General features: G+C 43.6%; 1 protein-coding gene across 2 annotated transcripts in view; it reads right to left on the reverse strand.

Annotated features, from left to right (window-relative positions):
* Positions 1–6544: 6544 nt before the first annotated feature.
* The window catches only part of ZNF652 (zinc finger protein 652), a 71262-nt gene continuing 60685 nt past the window's right edge, over positions 6545–17121 (reverse strand). For both annotated transcript variants that reach the window (XM_059997069.1, XM_059997068.1), the window contains one exon: positions 6545–16809. In XM_059997069.1, the coding sequence (XP_059853052.1) occupies positions 16298–16809 (512 nt within the window). In that variant the 3' untranslated portion in view covers positions 6545–16297. The remainder of the gene's footprint in view (positions 16810–17121) is intronic.

A 17121-nucleotide genomic window follows, 5' to 3' on the forward strand; every position in this document is an offset into this window, starting at 1 on the left:
TTTCCAACAGCCGTCTTAGCAGTGTATTAGCACCATCTCCTGGGATCTTTGCTAGGGTTCATTATCAGAATGCTCCCATATCAATAAACTGTCACCTATCCAACCTTACGCCACCCTATATCCCTTGATCTAGTCCCATAATACTGTCCTGGCTTCTGTTAGTACATGCTGGCTAGGTCCTGCAACTTCAGAATATGGAGGCTGAATCAGTCAGAGTCCAAGGAGGAGACAGAAACCACATTGTAATTTGGACAGGAAAAGTTCAATATGTAGAATAATGAAGTGTAATAGGGGATTGGAGTAATAAAGGACTGGCTAGTAAGAAACAAAGAGAACTCAAGAGTATAGGAGTAGCAGATCTAAGGAACAGCCAGTACCCCTAATGCTGGGATGGAGTCCCCAAGGAAGAGGCCATCCACCCCCGGGCCAAGATCCAGATCTTGTTGAGAGGATATGGTCGTGGCTCGAAGGACGGCAGAAAAGTCACTGTGGTGACGAGCAGGTGCACTTGCTGGAAGTTTGCCCTGCAAACTCACCAAAATCTGCCCTCCAGGATGCCTGGGGAAGCCGTGCACGGGGAGGTGTGTCACTGGAGACAGTCCACTATGTAACTTACTGAGGGGAGTGCTGGGAAATGCTGCTGGCCGCCAGGCGCTGCTGACTGTCATGCACCAGAACTGGACAGTTGGAAAGCTGCCCATGCTGCAGAAGCCAGGAGCTGGAGGAGCTGCAGGAGGCTGGCTGCCAGGAGGGATACACTAGAATTAGGAAGGAAAACCCCTTTCTCCTGCAAAGATCCTCCATGGCCCTCTAGTGATGAAGCTTAGCATTTTGCCAACTGGCAAAGGAGAAATATTTCAAGGGCTCAGATCCATTCTTCCAGAGCAGGCAGTGAAGGGTATATTTGGAGCGAAGAGGCAAAAATTGACAACGGGCACAGTCCTTGTCTTCCTTTGGCAAGGCCAGCACTTCCCTGGCTAGGTTATGTTGTGGCTTGGCCCTAGTTACTGGTTTGGTAGCCAGGAGGAGAGATGGAGTAGACTCAGCAAGGTGTGCGAGGCAGAGGTCTCTGCATCCTCTTTAAGCAAGAGGGGGAAATTAGTCTCTTCCAGGAAGGAGTGAACCACTTCTGCAGTACCAGAGGGTTCAGGGAGACCTGGGACTCCTTGGACTCAGATGTGTCCCCATTACAGACCTCAGGGTTCCACCCCTTCCCAACCAGGCCCCTGAACTTGTCATAGCAGACTTGCAGTGGACGAGAATTCAACTGTATCTGGAGCTCTGCTACTCTTATATTTAAGTCCTGGACCTGATCAGCTTTTCTGCTTTCTGACTGCAGGAGATGAGAGTTTCTCCTTATATGCTGCCAAGGCAGTTCGTTTTCTATTGCTGCATAACAAGGGGCCACAAACAGCTGTTCTAAACTACATCCACTTAGTATCGTGCAGTTATGTAGGTGAGGAGCCTGGGCAGGCTGGACTGGTTTCTGCTCAGGGTGTCAGGTCAGCTGTGGCAGCTCATAACATAATCACAGGAGTAGAGTCCCATCGAATTAACAGGTTCCATGGATCAGGGCACAGAATCTTGGAGGGCCAGTTTTAGAATTCTGCCTTCTACAGTCTACCCTGTGGTCCCCGAAGATTCGCATCCCTCCTAAAAACGCAAAATACACTCATCTCCTTCCAATGTTCCCAAGGGTCTCGTCCTATTATAGCATCAATTCAAAATCCAAAATCTCATTTAAGTATCATCAGCTCAAAAGTATGAAGTTTCATCATGTAAGTCAGGTGCAGATGAATCTGCTGAGTATTAGCCACTAAGTACAGCTCCTGGGCACAGTTCCTGTGCATCTAGGGGCCTGTGACGCTAAAGAAATAAGTTATATGCCCCCAGCACACAGTGGTGGGACAAGCTTAGGACAATGGTCGTGTTCTGGTTCAGAAAGCAGGAAATGTCGCCAGTCCAAGGCAGCTGTTAAATCTAGCCAAGCAAACTCTATTAGGTTTCAAGGCCTGGGAACAACTCTTCATGGCTCTTGACTCTGCCCTCTGGGCTCTTGGATCCCCCCTCTTTGTTTTTCATGAAAGACAGGACATGTTTGTAACTGAGACCTTTTTATCAAACTGCTTCCTGTCAGTGAAATTTGGGGGACCCAAAAGCCTTCTTTCATTTTCTACTCTGTCTTTCTTTTCCTGTGGGTATAAATTTCTCAAGAACCTTGTGGGCTTTGCATTCATGGCACAGGGAATCACTCCATTAGACAGAAGTCTCTCCCACATGTCTTTCTGGAATAATCCCTCTTCTATATTTGGCTTCTGCTGAGAAGGCTAAGGGGCAATAACCCCTGAGCTTCCTAGAGGACCCCTGGATTGATTGAGATATTTGTCAAATACCTTGATACAGATTGAATCGTGTCCTCCCAAAATTCGTACCTTGAAATCCTAACCCCCAGTACCTCGGAATGTGATCTTATTTGGGAATAGGGTTGTTGCAGAGGCAATTAAGATGAAGTCACCCTGGAATAGGGTGGACCCTTAATCCGATATGACTGGTGTGCTTATAACAAGGGTAAACACACACACACACACACACACACACACACACACACACACACACACACACACACACATACACACACACGGAGATGCCATGAGAAGATGGAGGTAGAGATCAGGGTGGTGCTTCTACGAGCCACGGAGCTCCAGAGATTGCCAGTAACCCTCCAGAAGCTAGGAGAGAGGCATGGAACAGATGCGCAGTCTTCAGAAGGAACCAACCCTGTTGACACCTTGGTCTTGGTCTTGTAGCCTCAGGAACCGTGAGACCATACATTTCTGTTGTTTAAGCCACCAAGTTGGTGGTACTCCATGGTGGCAGCCCTGGCAAACCGATACAGTCCTTGATCTCTTGTGACTGGCTTTTAGATCTCTCTGAAGCCTCGGCGAAAGGTGGTACAGCCACACGCCAGGGCTTTTCTCTACGCCAGGGTGTGGCAGCCATTTCTGCATTTTAGTATCTTTTGCAATCTGGATAGGCTGAGAATTTCTCCAATCATCAAGTCCCAGTTCCTCTGAACGGTTCTTCCCATAATTTATTTCTCTCCTCTTGTATTTTACTCTCAGCAGCAAAAAGAAACCAGAAACCTAGAAAATCTCTGCTAAATATCCACATTCCTTGCTTACAAGTTCTGTTTTCCACGTAACTGCTAGACACAACTCTGCTAAGCTTTCTGCCACTACGGAACGAGGGTTACCTGCCCTTCAGTTCCAATAACATATTCCTCACTTCCATCTGAGCCCTTACCGTCAGCGTCTTAAGTTCATCTTTCTATTAACGATCTGTTCGTGGAGACGGAGGCTTTCTCTAAGGCAATTAAGGATCTTGACATTGTCTTCACATTCTTTTGACCTGCACTGTCTTTAATGTACATATTTCTACTAAAAGTCAGTTCAAGGCAATCTACCTTTTTAGGTATTTGTTATGGCAGCCTGCTTCCAGGTACCCACACATGTTTTAGTTTTCTATTGCTACATAACAAATATCACAAATGAGGGGGACTTTCAACAACACAAGGCCCTCCGGCTTTCACACTTGCCTTCAGTTGGTGGTTAGACACCCTTGGCCACTCATTATCTTTCCCTAATGCGTCAGTGGTGCTCAGGACAGCCTTCAGAGTCCACTGTCCTTAGAATTAGTACCTCCCCCGCCTCTCAAAAGCCTGTGATATCGCCGCCCCCCCACCCCCTGCCACCCCGGAAGTGCATTCCCTTTTACAGGGTCACCACCGATGACAGTTTGAACAGTTGTCCCACCTATCACTAGTGATAGTGTCTCCACCAGCTGCCTGCCAAGGGTACAAAATCCCGTTTCTGACTCTGCTTCCCCTAGCCAATCCTGGTACCAACTGTATTAGGTCAGGTTCCCAAGAATCAAAACTTGGAAAGTCTTCAAAGAAGAAGGATTGGACAGAGGTCAAGTTGGGCAGAGTTGAACCGTGATGAATTCACAATAAAGGCCTCGGCCGATCTCACAGGAGCTCAGGAGACGGCAGCTCTTCAAAATTTCCCCCTTGAGGCAACAGGTCCGGGTCATTACACCTCTGTGCCAGCTAGTCACTGGATGTGGGCTGCCCTTGGGGAGGAGAGGAGGTGTGACTTTGGGGCAGGTGGCTTTCTTCAGCTGAGAGCCATTCCTGGAGAGAGACTCAGCTGAGAGCTGTCAGCACAAACGCTCTGGAGCAGCTGGGAGAATGAGTGCCTCGACCCTGAAGAGGGGAGAATCTGGGAAGCACACCACAGCATCCGCTGCAATCATTGTTTTCTCCATCTGCTAATAGATAGCATTTGTACTTCGTATTAATTTTCTATTGCTGCACAAATTACCCCCAAACTTAGTAGCTTAAAACAACAAACATGTATTATTCCATAGTTTGTTGGTCATGAATCTGACCTCAGCTTAGGTGTCTCTGGCTCAGGGTCACCAAGCTACTGGCTTGGGCTAAGTCACTTCTAGACTCTACTGTGCTGGAGAGCCCACTTCCAAGCTCACTCATGGGGTTGCTGGCAGGCTTCCGTTCCTGGACAAGTCCTCCATGGGCTGCCTTAAGTGTTTTCATGACATGGCAGCTGGTGATTGGAGAGGTAGAGACCATGACCAAGAGTCTTTTTGTAACTAATCTTGGAAGTGACACTGCATCACTTCTGTCATATTCCATTCCTGAGAAGCAAGTTGCGAAACCAGCCCAACCAAAGGCGAGAGGATTGCACAGGGTGTGACTGGAGGTGGGGGCCACCCTGGAGCGGCCTGTCACAAATACTACCCGGCAAACACCAAGCTGAGCATTTTACCTGCACGGCTTTATTCAATCCTCACAGTGACCTTAAGGGAGTTGCTATTAATATCCTCCCTTGCAGATGTGGACACAGGCGCAGAGTGGTTAGATAACTTACAGCCACAGAAGTGACGGTTAGGGGAGAAAAGGTCGAGCCCAAGTTTGTCTGTGAACAAGCCTGTGTGTTTCTAACTCTTATACTGTCTCCCCTGATAACATCTTGGGAAGGTCGATGTCATTGCAAAGATGGAAGCTAAGTAAGGGGCTACCATGCTTTAGGTGCAGGGACTGGGGGTGAGATGTACCAGTCAGAGGGCTCTAAACCCAGGCAGTACCTAACCCAGGAAGTTCTGGGAACACAGAAGAGCAGGCCAGAAATCTGGGTGGAGGGCAATTCTGAAATGGTGGCGTTCTTGATGAAATCAGCTGTGGACATGAGGAAACCCTCCTTCCTCTCCAAGTCCACAGTTGCTGAATAGGGATTGGAAATAGAAGTAGCAGGGTTACACATGAGCTAAAACTGTTACTTCGTCATGCCCCCCAAAGTTCTTGCATAACGGACTGTGCAGAATTATAAGCTCTTAGTAACTGTTAGACCTAAATCTGAGGGCGTTTCCAGGTTATCTTATTGCTGTGTAACAAACCACCCCGAATCTTAGTGGTTTCTAACAAAAATCATTTATTTCTGGTGACTCTTTGGGTTGGTGGGGCAGTTACTCTGCTGGCGTTACCTGGGCTCTTAAGCATGCGTTTAGTTGGCGTGTCGGCTGACCTGAAGGGCCTGCTATGGCCTCAGCCACGTGCCTGGAACCTTGACAGGGACAGCTGGGACCTCTTCTCTCCACGCGGTTTCTCATCAGTCAGGGGTCTCACCTGAGCTTCCTCAGTCACGTTCCAAGAGAATTAAAGGCAGAAGCTGCACAGGCTCCAGGACTTGCAACATCATTTCCCCACATCCTATTGGTCAAAGAATTCCTAAGACCGGCCCAGATTCAAGGGAGCTGAGAATGGCCACACTTCTTACTGGGAGTTTAATGGAAGGAGGGGCAAGGACAGACTACAGAAGGGTGTGGACACAAGGAGGCGTGACTCATCGAGGATCGTTGTACGGGCAGTGGGTTAGAGGCCCCATGAAACAGGACTGACTGCAGTGTGCCCAAGATTTGACCTGTCTCCGCTGCAGGGCACCGGAATGAGAGATGGCTAATCTGTGCAGGGAGCTTCAGAGTTTGGACCCAGGCAGAAATAGAAACACGTAAGACTTAAAATGTTAGAAGATCCAGTTAAAACAACCCGATTCTGTAGGAAATTGAATTCAAGCTGCTGCTGGAATAAAATAATACACATATACACTGCTTTAGGAAAAAATTCTTCAAACTGCAGGTAGGGCTTAGTGGGTCTTAAAATTAATTTAGTAGTTCATGATCAGCATTTAAAAAATAGAATAGAGGGCTTCCCTGGTGGCGCAGTGGTTGAGAGTCTGCCTGCCGATGCGGGGGACACGGGTTCGTGCCCCGGTCCGGGAAGATCCCACATGCCGCGGAACGGCTGAGCCTATGGGCCATGGCCGCTGAGCCTGCGCGTCCGGAGCCTGTGCTCCGCAACGGGAGAGGCCACAACAGTGAGAGGCCCACGTACCGCAAAAAAAAAAAAAAAAAAAAAAAAAAAAGAATAGAAAATATCAAAGTGCAGCACAAAGATATTTTTCTTGGACTTTTAATTCACTTTTATAAATAAATTCATAGATATGTATATTGGATAGCCAAGTAATGAGAAAATACATTTCTTACTATGGGTCACAGCCAAAGTTTGAAAGCCACTGATTTAGTATACACTGGGGTAGGGGGAATATCCACTTTATATTCATGAAAAAAGTGTGTTAACATCAGCATCTAGTCAGAGTTACAAGATGATGAAGAATAAGAATGGTAATTCCATGATTTGGGCAGTTTTGTTCCGTTCTAAGAGGTTTGAAACAAAAGGAACCTTGACCAAGATTTCCTTTCTCTGTGCTTAACTCCCTCACTGGAATCCTTAGACAGAAAGAAACGGGAATCCTGAGCGTGAAAGGCTCGGTAGAAAATAGTCGATCCTCCAGTGGCTACAGTAACAGCTCTGAGGGCAAGCCTCACTGTTGGAGAATTATTTACTTGTTTGTTGTCAGGTTTCCTCCACTGGAACACGGGCTCCATGAGAGCAGGGACTGTGTCTTGTTCACGGCTGAACCCCCGGTGGCCAGGTCAGGGCCCAATACATGTTAGGCACTCCATAAACATTCGTGGAGTAAACAAACGAGTGCACGAATTAATGGGAATAGGGGAAGGAAAAGGAGCCTCATCCAGGTACCACATTTTATAATCACTGCTTTTCACTGAGTGTACTTTGTAAGCGCTTTCCATCTGTCTTCTTTTTCTTCAGACTGATTCAGAACCCAATCATGATCCTTTTTTTCAAATACTGTTTTCTAGGATATGTTCAGATTATCGTTCAGCTAGACAGAGTAGTGTTACTGAAACCAATCAGCACTGAGCCAGGCGGCACAGAATAAAAGAGAACTAATCACTCTAACTTTGGCCAGCAGCCTTGAAAACATGTTACCCTTCATAAAGAGGTCAGCAGGATTTGTGGGCTGGCCAGCCTATTATGAGGACGGTCACATGAGGATAAGGAAGGAAGAAATGAAGTGAAGAAATACACACAATGGATATGACTACTTTTTTTTTTTTTTTTACTGTGAACATTAGCATTAAGTTGGTTACCGTACACATCCAAAGGCCCAGCATCTCAGAAATATCATGAAGTGGCACACCTTGTACCAGAGTCTCATAAGAATAAAATAAACAATGCTACATCAAGTGGTTAAAAATACACAAAAAAGTAGTTTTAACAGTCTATAAATTTTTTATACTTAAAATCATGATTGAGTTGAAATTAAAAAGTGCATTTCAATTGCTAAAAAAATAATATTGGTATAGTTAACACAAGGGGGGAAAATCAGTACATTGAGGGATCTGACAGGATGCTGGAATACAGAGGACTCAGGGAAGCTGGGCAAGTTTGGGGACCCAGGAGGGAAGCTTGGTTCCCCCTCCCTACGGTTCCCTGGGGCCAAGCAGCTCTCCTCTCCCCAGTATCTTTCCCATCTTACGAGATCCTGTCCTATTACCTGTCACCTCCCCAACTGAAAGACTCCTCTAAACTTCTTTGCAGCACGAGAGGTACCTGTCCTACATGAGTCCACCTTCACCTTCAATTGCGTCCTCACAGAGGTAGGAGAGGGACACTGCCCTCTTCTGGACTTGACACAAGTACCCCAGCTACATGGCCTTAATCCTTATGACCTAGCAGGCAGAACAGGGACCAAGCAGCTTCTGTTTTGTCAAACTCCTTTGGACAAATGTTCAACATTCAACAACAAGCTTTGTAAACCTAACGCTGAACAACTCCTGGCAAGCAAACTGGATTTTTTTCTTTAAGAAAAGAGGAAAAGTGCAAGTGATTTCAGTACTGTTGGGGAAAACAAAAATACAGACAGACAAGTTACACCTGGCCCCCTTGTTACCTAAACCAATCACAGCTTCAGTTTTGTTTTTTGCCAAGTGCTGGGGTTACAAGTGGATGCCTCTATCTGTCTGTATTGCTCAGGGTCAGACTTGGCTGGGGAAAAAGGGCCAGGCAGGTATCTGTTCGCAAGGCCATTCCAGGTGCAAATGCCTCCTGGCTCTACGGGCTGAACAGTTAGGGTCTGGTGTTCCTCTTAGTTGACTGCTGACCTGCTTCTTGTGAGGAAGGTGCTGCTATGAGCACAAACAAAACTTGTGGTCAGAGAGCTGATGACAGTTAGGAGCCCTAAGACAAGTAACTGACACAGAGGGAACACACACTGAATCCTACCCGGGAGGAGCGGCTGCTGCAGGGGACTCCCTACAGGTCAGGACACAGGGCTGACCCCGCTGACTTGGTCCCTGCTGTAACAGACATCTGCTTGGAGCAGAGAAGGTAAGAAGCACTTCCTCATTCATACTCCAGAGCTACCCCTGCCGCTCGTGTCCTTCTCAGAGATGTAATGGCCCTGCGCTGGCGGTGGGACTTGGGAGAAAAGAAGTGAGGAGGGTGGCCTTCCTGCTCTGCACTTAGCACACAACGGATCCCCCATGGGAAGGTTCTGGCTTTCAATCTCTGGCACCGATATGTAAAAAGGCTAATTCAGATGCCTGACCCACAAGGACCTCTGACCCACATATCAACCTTTGTTTCCATCATGAAGGCTGAGCACTTAGTAATAAGGGAAAATGTCTTAAAAACCAAGATCTATAAATAAATATTGAGCCTAGAGAGAATATTCTATAAGAGACTTAAAAGCGGGATCTTTCTTTAGAAGGCAAGAATAAAGAAGCTAAAGTATTTTGTTGCTCCCTTGTGGACAAAGCCCGTACTGCTGGTGGAGCAGAATCATGCTGCCCATGTCAAGAGGAAGATGCATATTCGAACGTGTGGAAGATGGAGAAGAATTCATCTGATTTTCAGAGGCTGCATAGATATGGTTGGGGATACAACGTCAGCAGTAAACACCAAAACTACGCCACACGGTTTCTTCCTTTTTTACTTTTGGAACAAGTCTAATGAGTTGAATAATGAAGCACAGAAAAGATACTTCTAGGATGGGCTGGAGCTTCTAAAAGAACAAAATATTTCCCACCAGCTTCTGAATGCGATTAAACGCAGCCTCAAGTCCTACGCAGAATGTGAGTTGGTGTCTCTGGCCTTGTGATCACACGGTCCCTTTTCACCTGTAGAAGTCAGGTAAGAAGGAAGCTGTGTGTGCTCAGAGGAGCTAGATATTTAGAAACAACTTGATTCTTTGGCACATCCGCTCTAGAGACAGGCTCTTTGGTTGATCAAAACCAACAATGCAAGTTCCAGATTTCCTTCCAAAGTTAAGCAAAATTCAGCTCCTACCCCTTCTTGCCCCATCCCCAAAATCATTTTCAAGTAATTTGTAACATCCCTGATCTCACCAGGGAAGCTCAAATGGTGTGAAACTAGAAGGTGGAGGAGATACTTCTTAGAGGCAAAGGCCCTTTGATACTCGTGCCAAACGTCTCCTATGTACAAAGACATGAAACAAGCCAACAGTCTGTCTCAGGGATGTGGCTCCTCAGGTGTGAGCGCCCCCCTCCCCCACTCCCCGCACGGCTCCCACTGCTGTGCTGCCTGAGAGTCCCAGGAGAAAAGCCACAGATTCAAAGTGGTTACTTTAGGTAGCCAGTTACCACCTAAAAGAGGCAAACTTCTAGGTTTGGGGACTATCAAGGCATACTAAAGCAAGAAGATTTCAAACAACAAGAAACTCTTGTCACTTATTTCTGTAGAAATCTACTTTTTGCATTTTGTAAACGAGTATTCCCATTCCAAACAACCAGTGACATCTTCAAATGTCTTGAATTTATTCATTATCAAACATAAGCATTCTCACAATATCACACCATCCCACCATAACATACTGTCGCCAGATAAAAGGAACAAGAATTTATTAACAGCTGCCTTCTTAGACTCCCACTTCACGTGGTTGTTAGTTAGCCTTGAAAACCTGAGTATTAGTATCATCCACTTTAAGGAAAGAGGCATGACGTTTTAAGTCAGAAAGGAAAAATTTCGACTAAGGCCAAAATACTCAACTCAATAGCTTTCATGCACTTAAAAAAAAAAGCAATCTGATTTCCTCATTTTAATGAGGTCTATCTGTTTTCAGTTTGGGAGGAGAATTGAAAGGGAGCAAGACACCTGTACGCAGCACGAACTGCAGTTCTGACCGTGAAAGATGAGCCAATCGCTACAATGTTTTATCAATAAGGTGCTCCTATCACATGGAGAACACACTGAAACCTCCTTTTTATGACATCCTTCATATACTACGTATCAACGATATTTTAAAAATTAATTAGATGTGAACAAGTAGAAGAGAGTAACCGGAAGCTTTTGAGGGACAGAAGGATTAGAGAGGCAGATCAAACATCAGTAAAGGACTTCTGATAAACCCAGAGAGCAATTTTAAATTGATTTGACTAAAATAACATTATGGGTACAACCTGGCCAAATGTTTCTCGAAGAGAGAGAGCGTATCAGAACAGGGCATAGCAAGAGCAGCAATCTAGATCCCTTAATCAGAAAGGGGAGGCATTTCAGGAAGACTAAGACGAGAAAAAGATGTTCAAAAGAGATACTCAATGACCTTTAATTTGAAAGGAACATCTACTTTCTGGTGAAAGAAAGGAACATGAGCAGTTACGATAAGGATAAAGCCTTTCATCACTAGAGATGTAATACGTGAAGAAATAAGATATACATAAAAGTTTAAAACATAATCTAAAAGTGACATGGGGGAGCAAAACAGAAATACATAAAAAATTCACATCCAAGGTTTTAGAGCTAGTTTGTAGAGACAAATCAATTGGAATAAGAGTGAGTTCCAATACTCATGGAGGATGAATAATCAGAGGTAGGATTTAGATCAGGAAAAGAATGTTCCATGATGCTGGCTTTTTGAAGGCACTCAAGAACAGAGTGAGAGAGACTGAAGCTGCAGTGAGATAATACAGGATGAGTGAGAGATGTACACGCACTAATCTGTCATAAGGAAATAAAAACAACTCCAGGAACACTATGACGAGACATATATTATCAAGTTATACACAGAGTCTAACAAGGTAGAAATCCGCTTTGTAAGTAGCTTCTTACAACAATATAGCTTCTACTTAGGGAATGAGAAAGAGAAGTTTGTTTTCCCGATATGCAATTCTGCAAAATAGCTTAATGAAAAAGTTGATAAGTGGTACATTATCTAGTTCTTTAAACAAATTTACTGAGGCTAAGGCTTCAGAGCTGGGACAACCAAGGAGTTTGATTTTCCTTTGAATCTTGCAAAACCTATCCTCTAAGACAAAAAGATCTGATCACAAAGTCTATAAAAAGTCTAGAGAGTATAAAAGTACAGAACTATGAAAGTAGATATATCGATGGCAACTTTTATGGCTTCCATAGAAAGTGTAGAGAGGATCTCTGGTTTGCTTTATCGAGGTAGCGTCCAGGGTCGGAAGGTCATTGTTATTTGTTATAAACACTACAGGTGACAGAAGCAGGTTAGCTAGGGTGTCACTAGTACATAATAATGCCAGTATCTCTAGTGGCTAATGACCTTTCATTCCTGAAAAAAATGATCTTTTGGGAAATTTCCTATCTTGGTTTAGGTAAATGAAAATTAAAACCCAATATTCACTTGCTCAATTTTATAGTCTGAAGAATTCCAAGTGAGTTGATTTTTGTAATGGGAGATAGTTGATAAAATTCTTAGGTGTAACTCATGCCTTTTTCATCAAATACTTCCCATACGGTCTGCAACAGCATCGAAATGTTCATATGTGGATCAGCGATGTAATAAAAGTTGTCTCTTCTATGCAGTAGCTCAAACAGATGGGTTTCTCTAACTTTAGTTTTCTTCTCTCTCTCTCTCTCTTTAAACATTAAAACCCCACCTACCATTCTGTGTTTCACTAACGGAAATCTTCAAGATGTGGTAAATATAATACACGTCTGCAATGGAGTTCTATTTCTGCTTGATGTTCTTAAGATTTAAAACTTCCAGTGAAATAAAAATTAAGCTAAACAAGCATATCCATTCAAAAAACATAAAAAGTGAAAAAAATTTCAAAAAGTAGAAAAAGTGTACAAGTATCTCTTCCGAGTATTTTGCCTCCAGTTAGTATATAAGGGACAGTCAAATTATAGGGAGCGAGATATGGGAACATATGTATATGTATACCTGATTCACTTTGTTATAAAGCAGAAACTAACACACCATTGTAAAGCAATTATACCCCAATAAAGATGTTAAAAAAAAAATTATAGGGAGCATTCTAACCACGATGAAAAGGTACTTTCAACCAATGTAGTTTTACAAAAGATGGTACAACTGTGGTAATATCCACGCTCAGTCATTAATTTAGAACGGTTAATGGAAAAACGGCAGACTGTAAAAGTATACACAACTGATTTGCAAAGGTTACTTTGAACTACTGTAGTAAAGTTTTATGTGGAGACCTCCCTGCTTGCTAAAAACAAGGATCAAATCACAAATATACACGGAAAGGAAGCCACGTGCTTTTAAACCGTTCATCTTATTTTCTTCATTCAGATGTAAAGTCTGACTCAGTATGAGCCCGCCCCACTCAATTTGAGAAAGCAACGAGCAGCCTTTCATTCAGGCTAAGGAAGAGTTCATATTTGAATGATAAATCTATGAGAAAAGAAGAGAAAAGTGCAAAAAAAATTTAAAAAGCAATAGCAACTCAAGCTGGGAATTTTCAAGTAAGTCTTAACTCTAGCAATGATACAAGCCTTTGAAGACAGTAGAATTAAGTCAGGAGAAACAGCCTCAATTTGGTATCTATATAATGCTGAAATGTGGCCTCTGTCGTCTTTAAAATTTAAGTACAGATAAGGGCTGAGAACTCAAACTCCTCCCCAGTTCTTTTTTTCATAAACAGATAACAAGTAGTTAATAAGTCTTGAATAAGTCACAGGGTGCTGTACTATAGGTGGGAGGGAACACACCATATATAAATGCAACTTTTATTTTAGTAAAGGACCCCAATCAAAATTTTAACCCTGAGTTTGAGTCTTAAGCGTGTTAAACCTGATGCACGTATATGTTTAAGGCTTAATTCTTCAGTTCTTCTATTCAGAAGCATTAATGGTATGAATATTCTTAATGCATTTCGTTAGGCATATGTAATATGACACTGGTGAGGAGTCATTATATTCTGAGCAGTTTTCCCGAAGACCACAAACCCCAAATCAGGGAGGGTATGCTTATCTAGGGAAAAAAAATTGGAAGTTTCCAGATTGTTCCACAATACATTTCACTAAGAAATGTACTGTTTGACAATGCTGATTTTAAAAAAAAGATAATCCTTTCTTTGCTTCTGTTAAGGGTGGTGGTGATTATTTGCTTAATATTGGTTTTCCTATGTAGTAGCTATTTTCTTATGGCTATATTCACTTGAATGGAAAATCAAATACGACTACCTGAATTTTCCAGTGTGTAATTATAGTACACCTCGTAAAATGGTTGATTCAATGGTCTCAAGTCTAGAATTCAGAACTGCTGCCCAATATTGTAAATTTATTTAGAACAAAATAAGGTATAACTAATTAACTAAGCTGTAATTTACATCTTGAACATCATTTTAATATTACAAGCTTGGACATGAAATAATGGTATGTCCACACATGGTATATCCACAAACTTGTCATGGAACGCCAAGGAGACTGTGTGAATAAGGGGAGGCAGCCGCTAAAGATATAACAGTCATAAATAAGGAATTAACTTTTCTTATTGGTTTGGGTACTTGAGTGTTCCAAGAATGTATACAAATATTTAAAACCACATTCCTTAGAAGTTACATCCAGAAACAGGAAAAGTATGTCTTGAGATACTTTTCCGCCTCATTCCCAAATTCTCCTATGCTCATTATAGAAGACAAAGGCAGTAATCAGAAGGAAAAAAATCTGGAAATATTAAACCAAAAAGCTAACAGAGAATGCGATATTTTAAAAATAGGGACTTAACCTCAATGGAAAGAGTTCCAGTTTTCCTACCACAGAGCTAATCAGCCAGAAAAAGTGCTGTAAGTCTATCTGCACACTTAATATTAAAAATCAAAAAATAAATAAAAGTCAGGGTTCTGATTCAGGCAAAGATTTAAAACCTTGAGGAAAGAAAAATGAAGAAATTTCAAGATCAAAAAAATGAGAGAGAGAGAGAGAGAGAGGGAGAAAGAAAGACCTCGCTTTGAAACTCAGTTCGCTGAGATGAAAAATTACAAAATTTTTATCTACACTGAGTCTGGATAAATGTGATCAGTTAAATATAACCAATCTGTCAGCCCTTCTGTTCAGCCTTTCTTCTAATGAGCTCCTGACTGACCATGCTCTTTAGAAGTTACCCGAACTCTTTCAAACCTGCCCCATTTGCGGCTCTCCTTATCACCAAGAAGGCTGCTATCACATCATCGCTTGCAGAGGACAGGGCAGCAAAACGTCGTTTTCTCCCTCTCACCACAATTTAAACTGTGTTAGAATAGCTCGAAGTTGTGACTACATCCATGGATAGAAGAGACATTTTAAAAGTCATAACCAATTTGTGTTCTTATCCGAATTTCTCAGCCGCTATCAGGCAACATCATGTTTGTGATTTTAGTGTACTATTTTATCTTTTTGTGACAATTAGAAAAATAAAGCAACCTTAAAGTGAGCAGTGTATTAGGAGACTTCAGTTGGTCGTCCCACAGAGGCTGAACCTGAACACATTTCTGGGGGAAGCGAGACGTGACTGAGAGGAAACAGCCTCCGCCACGTCCTCCTCTTGACGGCGAGCAGCTTTACTCAGATTTTCAAAACAGGCCAGCTTCAGGTGACCTCCCTGGAAAAGGCTCAACCCTCTGCAAATCATTCCATTCAACGTACTAACTGAACCGAACGAAACATGGAGGACACAGCATGTCCGTGAGCCTAACAGGCCCCCGAGTGTTAAGCAGAGATTAAAAAAACTACCAAGGACTTATGCCGGATTCCGAAAGCAAAACCTCATTTTCGCAGTAACCTGGTCTGGAGACCCTTTCAGATACATCTAGTCTCTGAAGCACCTTTGAGTTGTACGGATGTAAGAATAACTTTGAACTATAGAAGTTATATGCATCTTTAAGAATCACATTTTGATGATTATAAAAATTTTTTCTATTTTACAACATAGGTCCAGCTACACTGAAAAAATTACACTGCTTATTGAAATACATTTCATTTTAGAAACAGACTACTAAAGAAGTCTATACAAAAACTCTAAAATAATTTCTGTAGTAAAATAAAGAGTGCATTAGGAGAGCTACACAAAGAAGAAAATTTCTGTCTTTCTCTATAATGCTTGATATACTGTGAAACATGGCTAGCTCGACTCTGAAGCCAGCACCGAAAGCTGAAAAGAATGTTACGATACACAGTGATACAATTAATGCTCTGGATTAATGTCACAGCCTTCCCGATTAGTACAAAGGAAACCAGGCCTGTCCCCTCTTTGAGGAGAAGTCCAGGATATAAAAGCAAGCATACCTCATCAGCTGATATGAAATTATAAAATTCCACAAGTCTGAGTATTTGAAATTTATAAAAGTCACCAGAAAATGCAAGCAAATTGGGCTTTAGTTCGGTGGTTCCCTGGTTCGACAGTTCCCTCCGTGAGCTCAGGGTCTTCTCGTCCACTCCCTCGGATGCGCTGATTCACCAAGACAATGACAAAGCTCTGGGTGGAGGCTGAGGAGAGTCTGACAGCTACAGAAACGCTCACCAACCCCCACTCTGCAAACTCACACCGGGGCACGGAACTCGCGGAGAACACGTTTAAGGAGATGGATGTTAGTGATGCTGGGCTGAACTGTTCTTCTCTGCCAGGTGCCGCAGAAAGGTGTCCTCACCCTGGCCCCTGTTATTTAAAGGCTCACTCTTAAAGAGAGCTGGAGGTGGGGGGAGGTGAGGGACTGGGGGGATAGGAAGGTGGTGTGGGTGGTGAGGGTGTGCGTGGATGTGAAGGTGCGAGAAGGGGTGGGGCATGGGCCGAGGGGTTAGCGTGCTGACGGGGTTCATGCTGATGGGAGGGGCGGGGGTCGTGGGGGTGCTCCCCACAGAAGGAACTGGGGTGGCCGGGGAGGTTGTGAGTGGGATCTGGACAGCAGGCGGCACGTTCACGGGGCTGGTCACCCGAAAGCACTTCTCCTTGTGGGCCTTAAGCATGTTGGAGAAGCGGAACCGCTGGCCGCACACATCACACGGATAGGGCTTCTCGCCTGTATGAGTTCTGCGGTGCCTCTTCATGTTGGGGCGGCTGGTGAAGCTTTTGCCACAGATTTCACAGATAAAGGGTTTCTCTCCTGAGACAAACACAGACACAAAAACAGGATTAACACACTAGGCGGCAAGTAGTTGCCCCAGCTATTCCTCATACTAAAAAAGGAGGTTACCACTCCTCTCCCTTATGGCATATTACATTCTAGTAGTCATAACAGAGTTCCCCAAGGTTGGGACTTCACAAAAAGGAGCAGATACAACGAAAACTTACTTACAACCTACCATCTGGGCTTGGTTAAAAGAACAAAAAGGGCTTCTACAGTAGTGATCTTCCACATCCTACAGGACGAAGTGTTCAAATGGCTTTCCTGTGTTCCAGGGAACCAAGCCCACAG

The sequence above is a fragment of the Delphinus delphis genome, chromosome 19, assembly GCF_949987515.2.
Source record: "Delphinus delphis chromosome 19, mDelDel1.2, whole genome shotgun sequence".
Lineage (NCBI taxonomy): Eukaryota > Metazoa > Chordata > Mammalia > Artiodactyla > Delphinidae > Delphinus > Delphinus delphis.